Source organism: Scatophagus argus, chromosome 12, assembly GCF_020382885.2.
Source record: "Scatophagus argus isolate fScaArg1 chromosome 12, fScaArg1.pri, whole genome shotgun sequence".
Lineage (NCBI taxonomy): Eukaryota > Metazoa > Chordata > Actinopteri > Scatophagidae > Scatophagus > Scatophagus argus.
Genome location: NC_058504.1, coordinates 19,459,660 through 19,474,818, shown reverse-complemented (window position 1 = coordinate 19,474,818; position 15,159 = coordinate 19,459,660). Strand labels below are relative to the sequence as shown.

The following is a 15,159-nucleotide window of genomic DNA, read 5'->3' as shown; positions in this document are numbered from 1 at the left end:
CACAGAGGAGGCAGTACAGCCATAGTGTCACTCAGGAGTTAATGGATCACTGTGGAGTTGTCTGGGAAGAAAAAGAAGGTTTCTGGGTCAGCTGCTCAAATGTCTATAAGAGTGTGAATCTTCCAAGGCTTAGAAGATCTGAATCACTTCATGTCTGTAAGCTGGCAATTAGCTAATCTTAGCATAAAGAGTGGAAGCAGGCTGAAAGAGCTGGTATGGCCAACCAGATTACTCACATTTTTATTAATTAACAAGTTTTATCTCAACTACAGACAAACAGAAATGTAAAAGTGAAAAGTTGTTGTTTAACAAGGAGTTCAGCGCTTGAACTTCCCACCCAGATGCAGCAGGTTCCTCAAAACCTTAATATTATCAACTCTTATAATTCTTTTGCACGCACAACAAAATATGTTATTGAAGTAGCATTAAAGGGCCAGGCTTCCCTGCTTTCTAGTCTTTATGCTAAACTAAGCTGACTGCCTGCTCATTAGAAAGCATCCAACACGGCCGCCTTCATATTTAGCGTACTATTTAATTTAGTGTATATTGAGTGACGTAAAATACACTGACACTTTGTTCTCACAAGTGAATTAATGATTTTGTAAAGGAGTTAGTTGTAAATATGAGGAGGCCTGGCAATGAAAACAAGGGAACTTGAGTTTAGCAGCAAGAAGACAAACCAACAAGAAATTTCTGCGCACATATGGATGGTGTTCTTTGTCAAACCTGTGTTGAAACCAGAACTGCCTGCCAATGAGTTCTTAACAAGGAACATTAGCCTGAAGAAGTGGGCCTGAAAGATTAATGGCGATACCACAAAATACCGAATAAAGTATCCAGTCTCCCTTCCCAGTTGAAGTTCTTAATCCTTCCATCTTCCCTTTGTACTTCATCTCCTTCTGTCCATCTGTTGTGTTTTATTTTCATAATCACGCCTCCCTTCTAGTTGTTTTCATCCCCGCTGTGAGGTAGAGGAGCTGCAGCCTCATTCTCGTCCGCAGACTCACAGTCTGGACAGCAACCGCAAGTCAGAGAAGAAATAAACAAGTAAATGAATCAGTGGGTGAAGAAATGAGTGGAAAATGGGTGTATTTCTAAAATGAGCTCAAACTCACAAGAGGCAGGCTGGCCAGTTTTGTCATCATCACACTGTGGTAAGAGTCACTGTAGATGTTCTTGTCCTGACCAGGGTCACCTGCTAACAGGTACAACTCTCCTGCATGGACATCAGTTACATTCACCTTTATGGAAAGACAGATGGATGACAGACAAATAATCAGTTATTGTCACAGAAAATGTCTCCAACACATTGTGTTAGACAAGATGGATGGATTACACACACACACACACACACCCCACCACTCTGTTGTAACTCATTTTGTGCTCCCCAGACTAATACATTCACACAGAGGAGAATAACAAAGAGACAGGGGGATAATAATAATAAAGTGGGAGATTATTTTTATGCTGTGCATTTATGTGAACCACCAACCTGATATGTTTTCGGGTCGAATCCCAGCCAGAGGGTGTATCTGTAGTCCCAGCAGCGTAGAGAGTACCCCATGACCTTTATGTCTATAAGGTTAGGGAGGTCAGAGTTCACCTAAAAAACACCACCGATAGATAAAGGCATCTTAAAACTGTAAAGAAAAACTTTCTGGAGTCCTGTCGATTCCACAGCTGCCAACTCATCCTGCGAAATGAGCCGACAAGCTAATGTCAGGCTGCCAAACTGTTCCGTGCAGAGATTAACCTACAACAGGTGCAGCACTCGCCTGGATGTGTTAATTCAAAGATCTTGAGCTTGCAGCTGGCAGCTCCAGTACAAGCAAACACACCATGCCAAGGAGTCACATGGCGTCATGGAAATGACAGTAGAGTTAACAGCCGCTGTGAATTTTGTGCATTTTTTAAAAGCAACCATTAACCAACCATCCAAAGCCATTAAAAAGTAACCGTGTAACATATTTATTAAAAAATATGGTTGCTCACTGAGTGCCAAAAAAATAATGATTTAACATTACAGACCGCTCAGGAAGGCTCTTAATTGGTTCCTCTAAACACCTGGCCTGGTACCTGTGGTGTATCAGCAGGTCGAGGGTACTGGCTAAAAGCTATGGCTTCCTCATTCTCTCCTCTTTCTCTGTGTCGGAAGGTGTGGGCCAGGTTGTCTCCTTCTGAACACAATTCCTCCTGAAAGCAAGAAAACAGACCGAAGCGTAAAGGAAATGAATGTCAGAGCCAATTGGACTGCATTCATATCAAGCATGTTTATAGAGTGTTTACTTCTTGATACATTTTGTTTGGCAATGTCAATAAAAATCCATTTGCACTAAGTGTACAAAGATGCCAGAAAGGTCTCAGTCATGTACTTGTGGTGCAATTTGAAGAAAAGGAGAATGTTATGTGAAGCACAGGAAATGGCATGGAACACAATTTAAAATACAGAACAAAGCAAACCAGTAACAAAAGATCAGCAAGCAAAACGATCAAATTACCTGGAAAGAAATATCAGGACATGGTTCAGGTGCTCTGAGGCCAGCCATGTAGGAGACAGTAGGAAAAACATCCACCAGCTCCACCACATTTTTGATCTCTTTGAAATCTGGATGAGAGAGAGGTCAGCCAATTAGAGAAAATCTTAAATTACCACTGACAGCAAAACAGTAAAGATATCCACTAAGACTGACTAGACGCCCTGCTCTTAAATTTCATCATTATTGCACCATTTGCACTTTAAAATCTGTCTGCGGCAAAATATCAAAGTGTATCCCTGTTTAAATACTTCTGGGAGCTCTGCATGTATATCAAAGACTTCATTAAAGTCAAGTTGGCATGAGGTTTATATGAGCAATCAGGTCCAAAAAGTTTAAATCAAACTTGAGTTTCCTTTTGTGACTTAATATACTTGGTGAATTCATGGTAATTTGTTGTCAACAAAGAGGACTTGCTCTTAAAGCTGCGCTCCGACTGGGTGAGGACATCAATAAAGGGAAAGGTAGGCCCTCCCAGCCAATCATGGACTGCGGTGACACCAGGAACGTAGAAGATGAGAGGAACACGTGTTGCCACGTCAAAATTGGAGTATTTAGCCCATTCGCCATGTTCTCCCAATGACCAACCTGCAACAAGACGGGGAAAGAGATTATGAAAGATGACAGTTCAAAGAGACCGTGGGAGAAATCAGAATAAGAAAGAGAAGTTAAACTATGAATCTTCTACAAATAATATGTCAGAAACTGAAAGGTTTTAGGAAATTCACTTTACTGGTGTTTTTCTCTGTCATCTCATACTGGAAAATTATGGCATTTAATTAAGCTTTACTAGGAATATATCAAGCGGTCAAGAAAAGGATTTGCTCCAGCATCCTCCACTGAAGGAGGGAATAAAAGAAATTGAGTTTCCAAGTCACAAAGTTTAAAAAACAAAAAGGAGGCAGTGCAAAAGCACAGCTTAACTATGGAGACAAATAATAGCACATGTTCTGTTACAACACTGCCATCTGGTGGTGAGAGATCAGCAGAAGTCCAGCAACTCTGCAATACTTAGGAACACACTCCACTTGCTAAACAATGTGCACAGAGAGTCTCATAACTAATATCTGACTTCTTCATTTGACTAACATTTACAAAATCGGTAATAAGTCACTCCCAACTCATCTCAATCATGTGTCTACTAACCATGATCTGAGGTAAACACCACCATGGTGCTGTCAGTCAGCCCCAGTTCATCAAGAGTAATGAGCAGCCGCCCAACCAGACTGTCCACATAAGACACGGCAGCATAATAATGCTGACGGATACGCAACTGAAAGATATGATACAGAACCCTGTTAGTGTTTTACAGAGCGCCAACATGGGAAACAAATTATAAAAGGTTACAAGTGCTGAAAGCTGCCATTTCATACCTGGAAGTCTTTAGGAATTGGTCCATAGGGGAAGCTAATGTTGAGTTTGTGGACATCATCTCTCCTCCTCACGTCCGTCCAGGGGTTGTAGGCCACAGGTGGAAGGAGTTTAGGGACATTGGGGTCAGGGGCCAGACTCATCTGCTCTATGGGATACAGGCTCAGGTACTCCTGCAATACACAAACCAACACATTTCAAAATCATGGTTAATAAAGACAAGTACACAGATGGCACAATATGAATGGTGGATTTGCTTTCTATGAGACAGTTAAAATTTATTTTAAATTTAACTGGCCAATCACTTGGGCACTTTCACTTTGGCTGAGCTCAGATCAGATCCAGATGATACGGGGTAAATTACATGTAGCATCACACGCCGACAGCATTGGCTTGACCTTTTCCCTCTTTTCATCATGCTTACACTCCTCCCTCATTCTGCTTCCACTTCATCATGCTCTCTTCTTCTTTCGTGCCGAATTGCATCTCTCATATATCTAGACCAGTCCATATTAAATTCACTTCATATACATCATGTTTCTTCCAGATCTAGCTTTCAGAGGCTTTCCTTTTTATTCTGTTCCCTGGTTTATTCACACAGGCCCACATCAAAACTAGCTCTTTCTCGTCATTAAAACATTTTTAAAACATCAACACTATCATTATCTTCTGGCAACGTTCTTTATGGAATGTTCCTTGCTCGTTCCTTTTATGTCCGGCTCACCACATGCTGTCTCCTCCATGCCGACACCATCATTCATACTACTCCTCTGCCATTATTTGTTTTTGAAAAAATGGGTTTCTGTCCAAGATTTCTGAGTCAACCACAACACTCTCAAGCTAAACTGACTCTTGCAGCAGGACAATGATTTTTACTTTTCCACTCCACATACTCGGCTATTACTTGTGCTAGTAAGTGTTCATTAGAGACTGAAGACCAAGTGATTTGTATAATGCATCCCAGTGGCTGAATGTATGTCTTCATGAATGTGCATTACAGAAATTCCACCAAAAGAATAGTAACATCCAGTTTCAATCCATAGGTTTGCAATAGAGCTTCCCAGTCAGCAGATATCAGCTAAATGCAGTCAATTACATAATTTGTCCATCAGCCAGTGACAGAGCTATAATGTCCCACTAAATGCAAAATGAGATAGAAATGTTAATGAATTCTTAATAGAACTGTTTGTATATATTGTGTAAGACACTTACATTTAAATAGAAATTTAAATTACTACAACACATGGGATGCTATACACCATGACCTTCATTTTATTTGTGGTTACTTCCTAGATCAAGTAGTAACTGAGCCTCTAGAAATCCAGAATCAACTCTGTGACTGGGCCTGCAGCTAACTAACTAAGTACCAGTTTTCCCAATATAACATGTCAGTTTAACCTATCACCTTTATGTGCATTACATCTGAAGTAGTGTACAGGGAGTCTACAGGTGTTGATATTAGGTCATGTACCTGTGGTATCCTGAAGGGTATGTGCGGTTTGTGAAAGCCTACAGCCAAGAAGAAAGGAACGTGATCGTTGGCCCGACTCGTCAGTAACCTCACTGCCTCATCTGTGCTCTCCAGGTCAGGAAGGATGCCTCCAGGCTGCTCTGTCACGTTCACGGCACACAGCAAGTTGGCATGGAGTTTACCATCCTCTCCTTTACACTCCTGGAAATAAGGTTATTATACAAATTATTAAAAGTCACATTTAAACACAAGTCCTGCTGTACATTTCAGAGTTTCTGCTGTGGTAGATGGATACCAGAAGTTTACACTGAATTTACCCAGATGATTGAATTCAGACCTAAAAACTAAAGGATGATTTAGTGAATACTTTCAGACATGTATCGCTGAAAATTAGAGGAGGAAGGAGAGAAACAACAAACAGAGTCAAATACCCTTGTGTCTGTTCGCATGCTTGGCCAATAACCCTGATTCTGATAGATCACCAAGAAGATACAAATTTAAAAAATAATTTTTACCCAATTTGTCTATGGTTCTGCAAATGGGAGTGAACAGCAATGAGAAAAACAAGGAGCTGTCAGGTTGAAGAGCTACATTAGACATTTTATGTGTATAAAATCAGGCACATAACTGACAAAATTGCAAGTGTGTGGAAAAGTGAAAACCTTTTCCCTTCTTCATTTATACCTTTTGTTTCTCATATGCAAACGAAGCTGGATGGAAGGTGGGGATGGACCAGCTATAGGGGTAATCATCTGTGTAGTTTGAGGCAATTCCTGGAGAAAGAAATACAACACAACTATTCATAATATACAACTGGGTAATTACAAAAGTATCAAAGTAACAACAGACAACAGAACAGAGTAAACAACAGATCAGTGGGTTTGGACTCTTCTCACAAAGGCACCTAAGGCTCATGAGTAACCAGCAGTGAGCCTGTTCCTTCTGTACTTTCACAACGGATGTTTGTAGGACTTCTTCAATTTGCAGCCCTGTCAGCACACCCTGATTGTGAAAGGCATGCTTTATTCCACAATTGTTATTAAAAATGTATATCATTAATCTTACCTGGATGAAATACTTTGCCCACAGACATAGTGAAGTATCCTTCAGATTTAAAGTACTGTGGCATGGTTGTGTAGTTTCCAGAATGAACTCTCCAGTAGGAGTTGAAGTCATAGAGCCTGGTCGTGTCTGGCCTTCGACTCGTCAACATAGATACACGGCTGGGAGCACACACAGCTTGCTAGGAGAGGAAAGTCCACATTCAGATATAAATTTCTGATTCAGTTATTGCAACATCCACACTGACTGAACTGCGTACACATTTCTGGACAACAAACACAAACGTACTTGTGCAAATGCATTGAGAAAAACTTGGCTTTTGGATGCCAGTTGGTCAATGTTGGGCGATTTTACCACAGAGTCCCCGTAGCAGCCCAATGATGTCCGCAGATCATCTGCCATGATGAAAAGGACATTTTTCCTCTCTGAAAGCAAACACAACCCAGTTTAATTTGTGTTTTTGACTGTGCTACACATAAAAATACCACAGATAAAAGTTATCAAGAAACTAGCAGGTTTCACTTCAACTAATCTCAAACGCAACACTCACAAGCCCTCAGCTAGAACTTACAAAGCACCATTCAGTGAGTAAATTAAATCAACTCAAGTTTACTCCAGCTGCAGCCACTAAACAAACACAATGAAAAGCGCTCATTAAATGCTCATTTCAGCTAGTTACTGAGATTTAACGCCACTGTTCACATTGGCAATCTAAATTAAACCCGTCAAATAAACATTTAAGTCAAAAAGACAACAGAACAACCAGTCTGTTTATTATAATGCTATTATAGACTTCACATATATGTCACTTCCACGTTTTGCAAGCCAAATATTATCTATTCGATGTTTGCCAAGTACTAACTCTACCTCTTCTTGCTAAAACAACAAGAGCCAACGTGTGAAGAACCAGGAGGAGAAGCCATGTTCGGACAGGGGTGTACATTTTGATTTGCCAGGACTAACGATACGATATCTTTCCGGTAAAGCTTCGATAAAAAACAAAACAAAAACTAATCTCTCATCCCGTCCAGCACTATCAGTCGTCTCCCCACTGTAAAAGCCACTAGATGCTCGATGTCGTAATTAAATAACTTCCTGATTTTCGCGTCAGCGGCAGTGGAATGTTACCATTGGTCCGATCATCAGTCGCCCCGCCCCGGGACGCTAATCATATAAGGTAAATCATCTGTCAATTACCTTAATATCACTACAGAAGTGTCTAGTAATTAGCTACCTATCTGACTGGTTGGACACAGTGTTAAAATGTAAGGACCTTTTGGTACGAGCAGGCAGGTTAAAATATTTTATGAACACCAACAGTAACATACGTTATAAATACGAAAAAAAGAGACACGATACTGCGGCCTCTCCGGTATCTCAGTACTTTCTCAGTCAGTGTTCATTTTAGTTGCAGCTTAGAAAATAAAAAATAGAGCTAAATAAATAAATAAAGCTTAAAAAATAGAGTGTCGTGTAAATTGTCGAGTGATTTGATTATAAAGCCGGTCGTAATTTGATGAAAACAAAGCCATATTTTATCATTACCCCGTTTTACATTCATAATTAAACACAAAATGACAACACAAAATAAGCTTTTATTATTTAAGGAAAGTGGACTAGTAATAAAGTAATAAAAAAAATTTACTTTTAAATATAGGCGAAGATTCTGCAGCTTGTTTATTTTCAGGTTCACAATCAGATATTAGTGATCTGCTAAATGACGCTGAAAGTTTACGTGCCCTGCAACTCAATGCTCAGTCCTCATTGGCTCACTGGGCAACTCGTGATTTTTTGATTGACATTTTGGGCGGAAGTAACAAAAAGTGCTGGCAGAAAAAGAAAAATTTCAGGTGGGCGGTTGCTAATGATGATGCCAAGCTGATAATCAGTGCAGCACTTTCAGTAAAATATAAGTCAAGTTTATTAAGTTTATTAGTTAACCGACAATTTATCTCTCACATACGTTTCATCACCTTGATTAATAATAATTGGAATTTCAATATTTTTATGTATTTTTTTTATCTTTTTGTTTCTTCCACCCAACGTTGAGGCCATCTTCCCGAGGCAGTTTTGTGTTGTGAATGATGAATTATAGATGTAAAACGGGAACAATCAAACTTCGCTCTCTTTTCAAATTCCGTCGACTTTCGAAATCAAAGCAAATCAATCAAATTTCGCATCATTCCCTCTTTCATTTCACATCAGTGTTTACCTCTTTTATTTTTTCACGAGCATTTTCATAACCACTTTGTATCATTTAATTTAGGCTACTTCTACTCCTCGTGGTGCTATACGTAAATACAATGACCTACAATGTCACAGATAAAAGCACCTCACACTATCATGACGGAAATTTAAAATTATTAATAATCCGGACATAAATATTTTAAAGGATGCTGTGTTGTTTATTTAGTCTAATTTAACACTGCTGTAATTGAGAGGTTATAGAGAGACATAGAGCGAGGTCTCACTTTGCACCAAGTTGACGTTTGCAATTGTAACGACATCCCATATTAGTATTTGAGAAAGCAAACTCAAGACCATCCTTTTAAATCCCACTGAATTGTATTCATGCATTTGTCTGTTTATACATTTTAATCAGTTTTACTAGTCAGTATGTCCTTTCATTCTATGTTCGTGTTCTGGACTGCTTAACATTTAACATTTTAACACTTAACATTTTTCTTTACTTCAGACTTTTACCACTCCACCTTCTAAAGTATTTTATTATTCTATACCTACATTTTATCTTTAACTTTGTTTTCCTTTAAATAACCCGCCGAGATGGTTAAAACTGGTGTAGCATCAACGACTTTGTGAACAGCTGTGTGTTGTGTGGAGAGAGAGCATACATGAGGCTCCAGGTGCTCGTTTGTTGAGCGGATTCGAAGTGATCGTTGAGTGAGTTATCTTCGTACACACAGACGATCTTCGGCCACAACAGCCGCAACAAGAAACATGGCCGATTCCACCGCTAAACGTGAAGCAGACAGTGTTGGAACTGACGAATCATCGCAGAAAGTCAAGAGAGCGAAATCTGATAGTGAGAATGGTCGAGGAGAAGTTGATAATGAATCTGGGTCAGAAAATATTTTGTACGAATTTAAAACATCCAACGTCTTGAGTGATTCTGCCCGGGAGAAAAACATCTTCATCCAGGGAAAGGTGAGGTTGTAAAGTAACGTTAGCTAACACAGCTTAGCCTTTAGCTGGTATCTGGCTAACTCTATTTGTATGGAGTTGAGAGCAATTACTGGTTACATTCATTCAAAGTGATAGGAATAGTTTTGTGAAGGAAGCGTGTAAACATCGACTTCCGGTTTAATATTTCAAAGTAATAGTCTGTGTGACTGCGCTTTATTTCATAACAATGACCAAGAAAAGGACATGCTCAATAAAGCACCGTTGCGTGTTTATTTTATGTGTTGTAGCCAGTGTCATTACCAGCAGAAGTAGACATGAAAGTCACGAACATGTCATCTCCAGCTTGCTGATCGGGAGGCTGTGGTTATCTTGGAGAAGACTCCCATCAGAGAGGACACCCTAGCTGAGATTTTCAGTGGGTCCAGGCTGAAGCTGGAGATGAAGAACGACATCTACAGCACATATCGTTTACAGGCTCCCCCTCATCTCAATGGTATGATCATAAAAGCAGTAAATTGACAAAAGATATTGTGAGTCCAGCGGAAATTGGGCCAGCTAGAGGCAAGTGTGGTAGTCGGTGTGTTTCTGTTCTGTTGCAGAGATTAAGACTACAGTGGTATGTCCAGCTACGGAGAAGCATGTAAAGAAATATCAGCGTCAGGAGAGTTTCCTGGTGGAGGAGACGGATGAGGACTATCGGTCCATCACTCTGCCTTACATTGAAAAGCAGAGTTTCAGCATTCAGGTCAGTGTTCATTTTGCATTGTCTTGGGAGTGCACAACGTTATCTGTGGATTAACTTGAAGCCACTTTGAACCCCAGTGGGTATACAACATCCTGGAGAAGAAGGCAGAGGCTGACAGGATAGTTTATGAAGATCCAGACCCAGAGGTTGGCTTTGTCCTTCTCCCAGACTTCAAGTGGGACCAGAAGCAGGTGAGAGACCACAAATATATGTAGGCACAAAGACATGAAGTCTAACCAAATCTTATTTCTGTGCCATTCAGAGAGCTTGTTTGGACTGGACTGGATTAAGGCAGACTAGTTCTGCAAATATGACAGCTGCTGCAGTCTTTTCTTTCATTTCTTGCCGTTTTTCTGCCACTGGACTTCACAGTCTTACAATAACTGTCTTCATCTTTCAGGTTGATGATTTATACCTGATTGCCATAGTACATCAGAGAGACATTAGGAGTCTCAGAGACCTGACGTCAGAGCATCTCCCACTGCTACAGAACATTTTAAAGAAAGGAAAGGTGCGGTTACATCAGGAAGTCTTCTTAAGAAAATAAGAGAACATGTCTTCTTCTTCCAGCAGCTGTCATTAATGTGACCTTGAGTATTAGAATCATTTTCTTAAATCCATTATGTGATTGTTGCTTTCCATTTTCGAGAACTACTGTAAGACCGAGTATTTAAAAATTAGAGACAACTTTGGACATATTCATAATGTCCAACATACAGAAAGAATGACAATACCTGTTTCATTGTAACCCAGGAGGCCATCCTGAAGCGCTACAACCTTCCAGCCAGTAAGCTGAGAGTGTACCTGCACTACCAGCCGTCCTACTTCCACCTCCACGTTCACTTGACCAAGCTGGGCTACGAGGCACCAGGCTGCGGCGTGGAGCGGGCCCACCTCCTTGCAGATGTCATCCAAAACCTCCAGTCTGACCCCCAGTACTACAAAACCCGGACCCTTTACTTTCCACTGAGGGCAGACGACGGACTGCTCAGCAAGTTCAAGGAGGCAGGGAGGCTGTAACAGACCTCGTGCACTTGTCCTCCCTATTAGTATATTTCCATCCAAACAATGTCAGACCAAATCCAGTCATCTTTTTTTGGTGTTTTATTTGTTTAATCTCTTTTTGTTGACAAATAGCTCTTTCCTGTGTCAACACTAATGATGCTAGCCAAAGAGCGGTACCCTCCTATCAGGTGTACAGAGTAGTAGTTTAGCTACAAATGTTATCTTATAAGATCAGGCTTAATTCCCAATTCAATGTTATAATGTTCCACAAAAATACAGTCTAATTATCAGTGTGTTTCACTTTTCAGATGATTAATAATCACAATGATTTTCTGCATATTTTATACATATTTCGATACATAATTTTTTGCATGTTGCAGTCTGACTCCTCTTGGTATCTTTTTAATAACTTTTGTATTATTCTTGCTTTCTGTATGAGTAAACACAGGAGTGGATAACCAGCAGAGATGTTTTAATGGATTTTTTTAAAAAATATGTTCATTAAATGTTCCTGACAGAATTAAAGACTATTTTGTTTTCACTCAGCCTCTTGCGTGTTTGTCACACGGTTGGAGGTTGACACTTTGGCAGCACTTTTGGCCCCTGGTGCACCAGTTTTTCATCCTACCTCACAGTGGTGAAGTTAATTGGTCATATATGATTTAAGGCAATTTGTTTATTTCTATGGCGGCTTTCAAACAGAGGGAATATCAAGATTCATATTCAAAATGACTTTCGGACACACTAAGTACGGACATTAATCCAACCATAACACTAGATGGCAGCGTTAATCCGAAAGGAATTCAACATTTTTTTCTGCTGTGAAACTACAGTATCTTAAGGCAAATGCAAAAACAAACTGCAGTGTCCGGGATACCAGTAAGCCCGGGTTTCTGTGTGTGTGTGTCCCTTCACAAAACGAGAGCAAATACTAAATACACAAGGCTATCGTTTTCCACCAAATGATATCTAACCTGAGTCATCTTACAAACTTCAGGAGCTGAAGTTCCATGTTTAGTTAGACTGATAGCCACAATGCCCGAGGTCACAGCTACACGCATAAACACCCCTCCAGTGACAGACTCCTCAGGATGCTGCAAGAAACAAATACATTGTGATATAACGCCTGATTAAATAGTTCGAATATTTAACTGTACATCCAAATTGTTTTTTTTATTCCTATAGTTGTTCAGACTTGGTACGTGATTAGATTGTTTGTGAACATGTACACTTCTTGTGGCGGACATTATTTTCTTATCTCTTCTCTGAGGTCTGTTGGGCGGTGCTCCGCTTTGTGATTAAGGTGCCTTCGAGTGTTCCTCGTAAAAATGTAAACTAATTAACGGGACCTACACCTGTAGGGGAATAAAACGATTTTAGAGAATGATTAGGATTTAATTGCTTTAAAAATACATTTATTTGACCCCGATAATCACACTTATTTTGTGATTAAATTTCAAATGTAAGTATCGGAAACACTGGGACGTAGTTGGAGTGTGTTTTAAGGTTTGAAATGGGAAATAGTTGAAAACATTCAGTGGCAAATGTCAGATTTTCTTGGCAGGGGGGTGTTCAGTGGTATCTGTTACTCTGTCCCTTTGTGCGAATGTTTATATTTTTTCCAACAAATTTTAATTTTTGTGAATCTCTCAAAAGCATAAAGCTTTCTCATCCACACAATCAGCGTTAAATATTCTGGCCCACGAAAATCTATCTTGGGAAAAGGGATGTGGAATGAAAATCTGTGCTCAGTTATCTCCAGTTCTTATTTACTGATCTGCAAGTCACGGCTTTCCTTCATTGGTTTCACACTCCTTATACATTCCGAGCCGCCATTGAATGCAGCGCCGTAGAGCAGAGGACGCCAGTGCAGGACTGAGACAAATAATCCAATCATTAGTCTACCAACAGCGCTGATGTCTTGGTTCCAGTCTCTGAGGGATGACTTCACTCTGAGGCCGTTTGAGTTACAGCAGACACAGTAAGTGTTTATGAGCTTTAACTGGACTTCAGCTCTGGGACTAATCAACTTCAGTGTTGTTGTGCTTTGTTGTGCGCGGAGATGAGTTATTGGGATGCGGGGAACTGTGTGTGACTGGTGATCGATAGGCCTACATGCGGTCGATAGTGTCCCGCAGTGCTTTGCTGTTGTTTGTTTGTCTGTTTGCTGAAGTTGTTGTCTGCGTTTTCAGTTTGGATCGTGGTTTACTGGCAGCATCGTGGCGATGTAGGTGGCCTTTAATTATTCTGAACAGTTCTTGGAAGTCCAATCGTGAAAATGAAGAGTTTAACGTAGAACAATCCTGATATATCAACTGAGATTCATTTTGCTGTCATATATATCTATTAACTCTCCAGGAAAGGCTCTGTTTTTCTTCAGTGCAAAACGTTGGTTGAACTGTGAGTTAGTTGCTGTCAATTAGACAAAACTTTACTAGCAAAATAATGAAGTGCCTTCAGAGACGCGGAGTTTCCTACTTATTCTGGTTTTATTCTGCACGAATTTGAGCCATTGTGATGTATTTGTGCTTGAAAACTATTGTGCATGTGTGGGTGAACTGTCTTAAAGTTGCCTAATCCATCAATGGGACCTTGGTTATAAGTCACAGCTGTTTTCTGATGTGTTGCGTTTCCTGTAGTAGGTCACTGCCTGCATGCATTTCCTCATGAGTCTATACTTATTAAAGATGTATCAGCCCTGATGCAAATTCTCCCTACTTCTAATGTTCATTTTAGAATTAAATTTGAAGTGATATTCTGCTTTTTTTCTGTCTGGTCAGCCATTGTTCACCAAACTGTAATGCTGTGACATCACACACACACACGCTCACACTCCTTCAGTTAGACAGTGTGAATATGAGCTCAGTGTTTGGTAGTGGCAGGTCAAGGACGGTCCAGATTAAACAGTTATCTGTCACTGTGTGAGAACCGCAGTAATCCTGAGCGCAGACACTGACTTCAGAATAGAATCGTGCTGTCTGTCATTGTGAGAGGATGAAGGGCTTTATTGATCTGTGCTCTGCTGATCTGATACTCATAGTGTGGCGTGATGTCGACCTCTGATTGCAGTGTGTCTTTTGATGTAAATGACAACAGAGCAGCTCAGTTTAAATCCTCCACAGCCCTGATAAATGATCGTGGTAGACGGGCCTTTTGCGGTAAATCGAGTTAGCATTATCACACTGGATGAAGATACATGAGCTTAAGGGCATCAGTTCAGGTAATCTGACTGAGAAGCTTGATAAATATGACTGTGTGTGTGTGTGTGTGTGCCCTGTCATCTGTCACAGCCTTCCTGTTTAAATGGCTGATCAGGTCATCTGTCACTGGGTCACTGAACAAAACCGTGAGGTTTTACAGATACGTCCTGTTTACTGTTCCTCTCTGTGAGGAAATCCTATCACTGACGGAGAATTAGACAATTAGACATGTGGCAGCCACTGTGTGCTGCTCCCTGTCTGAGTGAGTGGTTTCTGCTGCGTGTGTGTTTGTATGGTTTGTTTCTTACATTGTGTGCAGCCTCAGAGAAAGTGGATTTGAATCTATGAGTCCAGTGCAATTTCCTGCTTTATTAAAGGGCATTTCAGCGATTTTACACATGAAGGCCCATGTCATGGCAGGTACAGCTCAACCTATGAAAAAAGTTATATAATGTCTCATTTGGCTCTGGACGGCATTTATGATTACCAACAGCAAAATTGTTTTGTTGGCATTTTGGGAAATGTGGCATTAAGCATATCTGAAGCTCAACTAATACTAGACACTAAAAGTCAGAATATGTTGGCTTCTACTGCCATTTTTTTATGTGTGTAAGTTTATCACTTGCA

At 40.3% G+C, this 15,159-nt stretch overlaps 3 protein-coding genes across 4 annotated transcripts in view; 2 read left to right on the top strand and 1 right to left on the bottom strand.

Annotated features, from left to right (window-relative positions):
- Positions 1 to 202: 202 nt before the first annotated feature.
- On the bottom strand, positions 203 to 7,517 carry ids (iduronate 2-sulfatase). Its single transcript, XM_046406595.1, has 13 exons — positions 7,306 to 7,517; positions 6,727 to 6,863; positions 6,442 to 6,619; positions 6,061 to 6,149; positions 5,377 to 5,577; positions 3,908 to 4,078; positions 3,681 to 3,807; positions 2,952 to 3,122; positions 2,499 to 2,605; positions 2,077 to 2,193; positions 1,493 to 1,603; positions 1,116 to 1,241; positions 203 to 1,010 (listed from the first exon to the last, which is right to left on the bottom strand). The coding sequence occupies exons 1-13, from the start codon at positions 7,379 to 7,381 to the stop codon at positions 930 to 932; spliced, it is 1,692 nt and encodes a 563-aa protein (XP_046262551.1). The 5' UTR covers positions 7,382 to 7,517; the 3' UTR covers positions 203 to 929.
- A 1,827-nt stretch (positions 7,518 to 9,344) lies between these two features.
- Positions 9,345 to 11,878, top strand: dcps (decapping enzyme, scavenger). Its single transcript, XM_046407014.1, has 6 exons — positions 9,345 to 9,603; positions 9,925 to 10,075; positions 10,182 to 10,327; positions 10,405 to 10,518; positions 10,728 to 10,838; positions 11,081 to 11,878. The coding sequence occupies exons 1-6, from the start codon at positions 9,397 to 9,399 to the stop codon at positions 11,345 to 11,347; spliced, it is 996 nt and encodes a 331-aa protein (XP_046262970.1). The 5' UTR covers positions 9,345 to 9,396; the 3' UTR covers positions 11,348 to 11,878.
- A 1,288-nt stretch (positions 11,879 to 13,166) lies between these two features.
- The window catches only part of zgc:66433 (uncharacterized protein LOC321250 homolog), a 43,182-nt gene continuing 41,189 nt past the window's right edge, over positions 13,167 to 15,159 (top strand). Inside the window, exon 1 of one of the 2 annotated variants that reach the window (XM_046405699.1) lies at positions 13,167 to 13,313. In XM_046405699.1, the coding sequence (XP_046261655.1) occupies positions 13,249 to 13,313 (65 nt within the window). In that variant the 5' untranslated portion in view covers positions 13,167 to 13,248. The remainder of the gene's footprint in view (positions 13,314 to 15,159) is intronic. The other variant, XM_046405700.1, reaches the window with a different exon arrangement.

Bases quoted from the DNA above. Each gene is read 5' to 3' on its own strand.
- dcps (XM_046407014.1), top strand. From the start codon at position 9,397: ATGGCCGATTCCACCGCTAAACGTGAAGCAGACAGTGTTGGAACTGAC. The intron at 10,076-10,181 runs GTATGATCATAA...GTTCTGTTGCAG, and splicing joins GGCTCCCCCTCATCTCAATG to AGATTAAGACTACAGTGGTA. The intron at 10,839-11,080 runs GTGCGGTTACAT...ATTGTAACCCAG, and splicing joins ACATTTTAAAGAAAGGAAAG to GAGGCCATCCTGAAGCGCTA.
- ids (XM_046406595.1), bottom strand. From the start codon at position 7,381: ATGTACACCCCTGTCCGAACATGGCTTCTCCTCCTGGTTCTTCACACG. The intron at 6,620-6,726 runs GTACGTTTGTGT...TTCCTCTCCTAG, and splicing joins TTCTCAATGCATTTGCACAA to CAAGCTGTGTGTGCTCCCAG. The intron at 2,194-2,498 runs GTAATTTGATCG...TCTTGCTTTCAG, and splicing joins GTCCTGATATTTCTTTCCAG to GAGGAATTGTGTTCAGAAGG.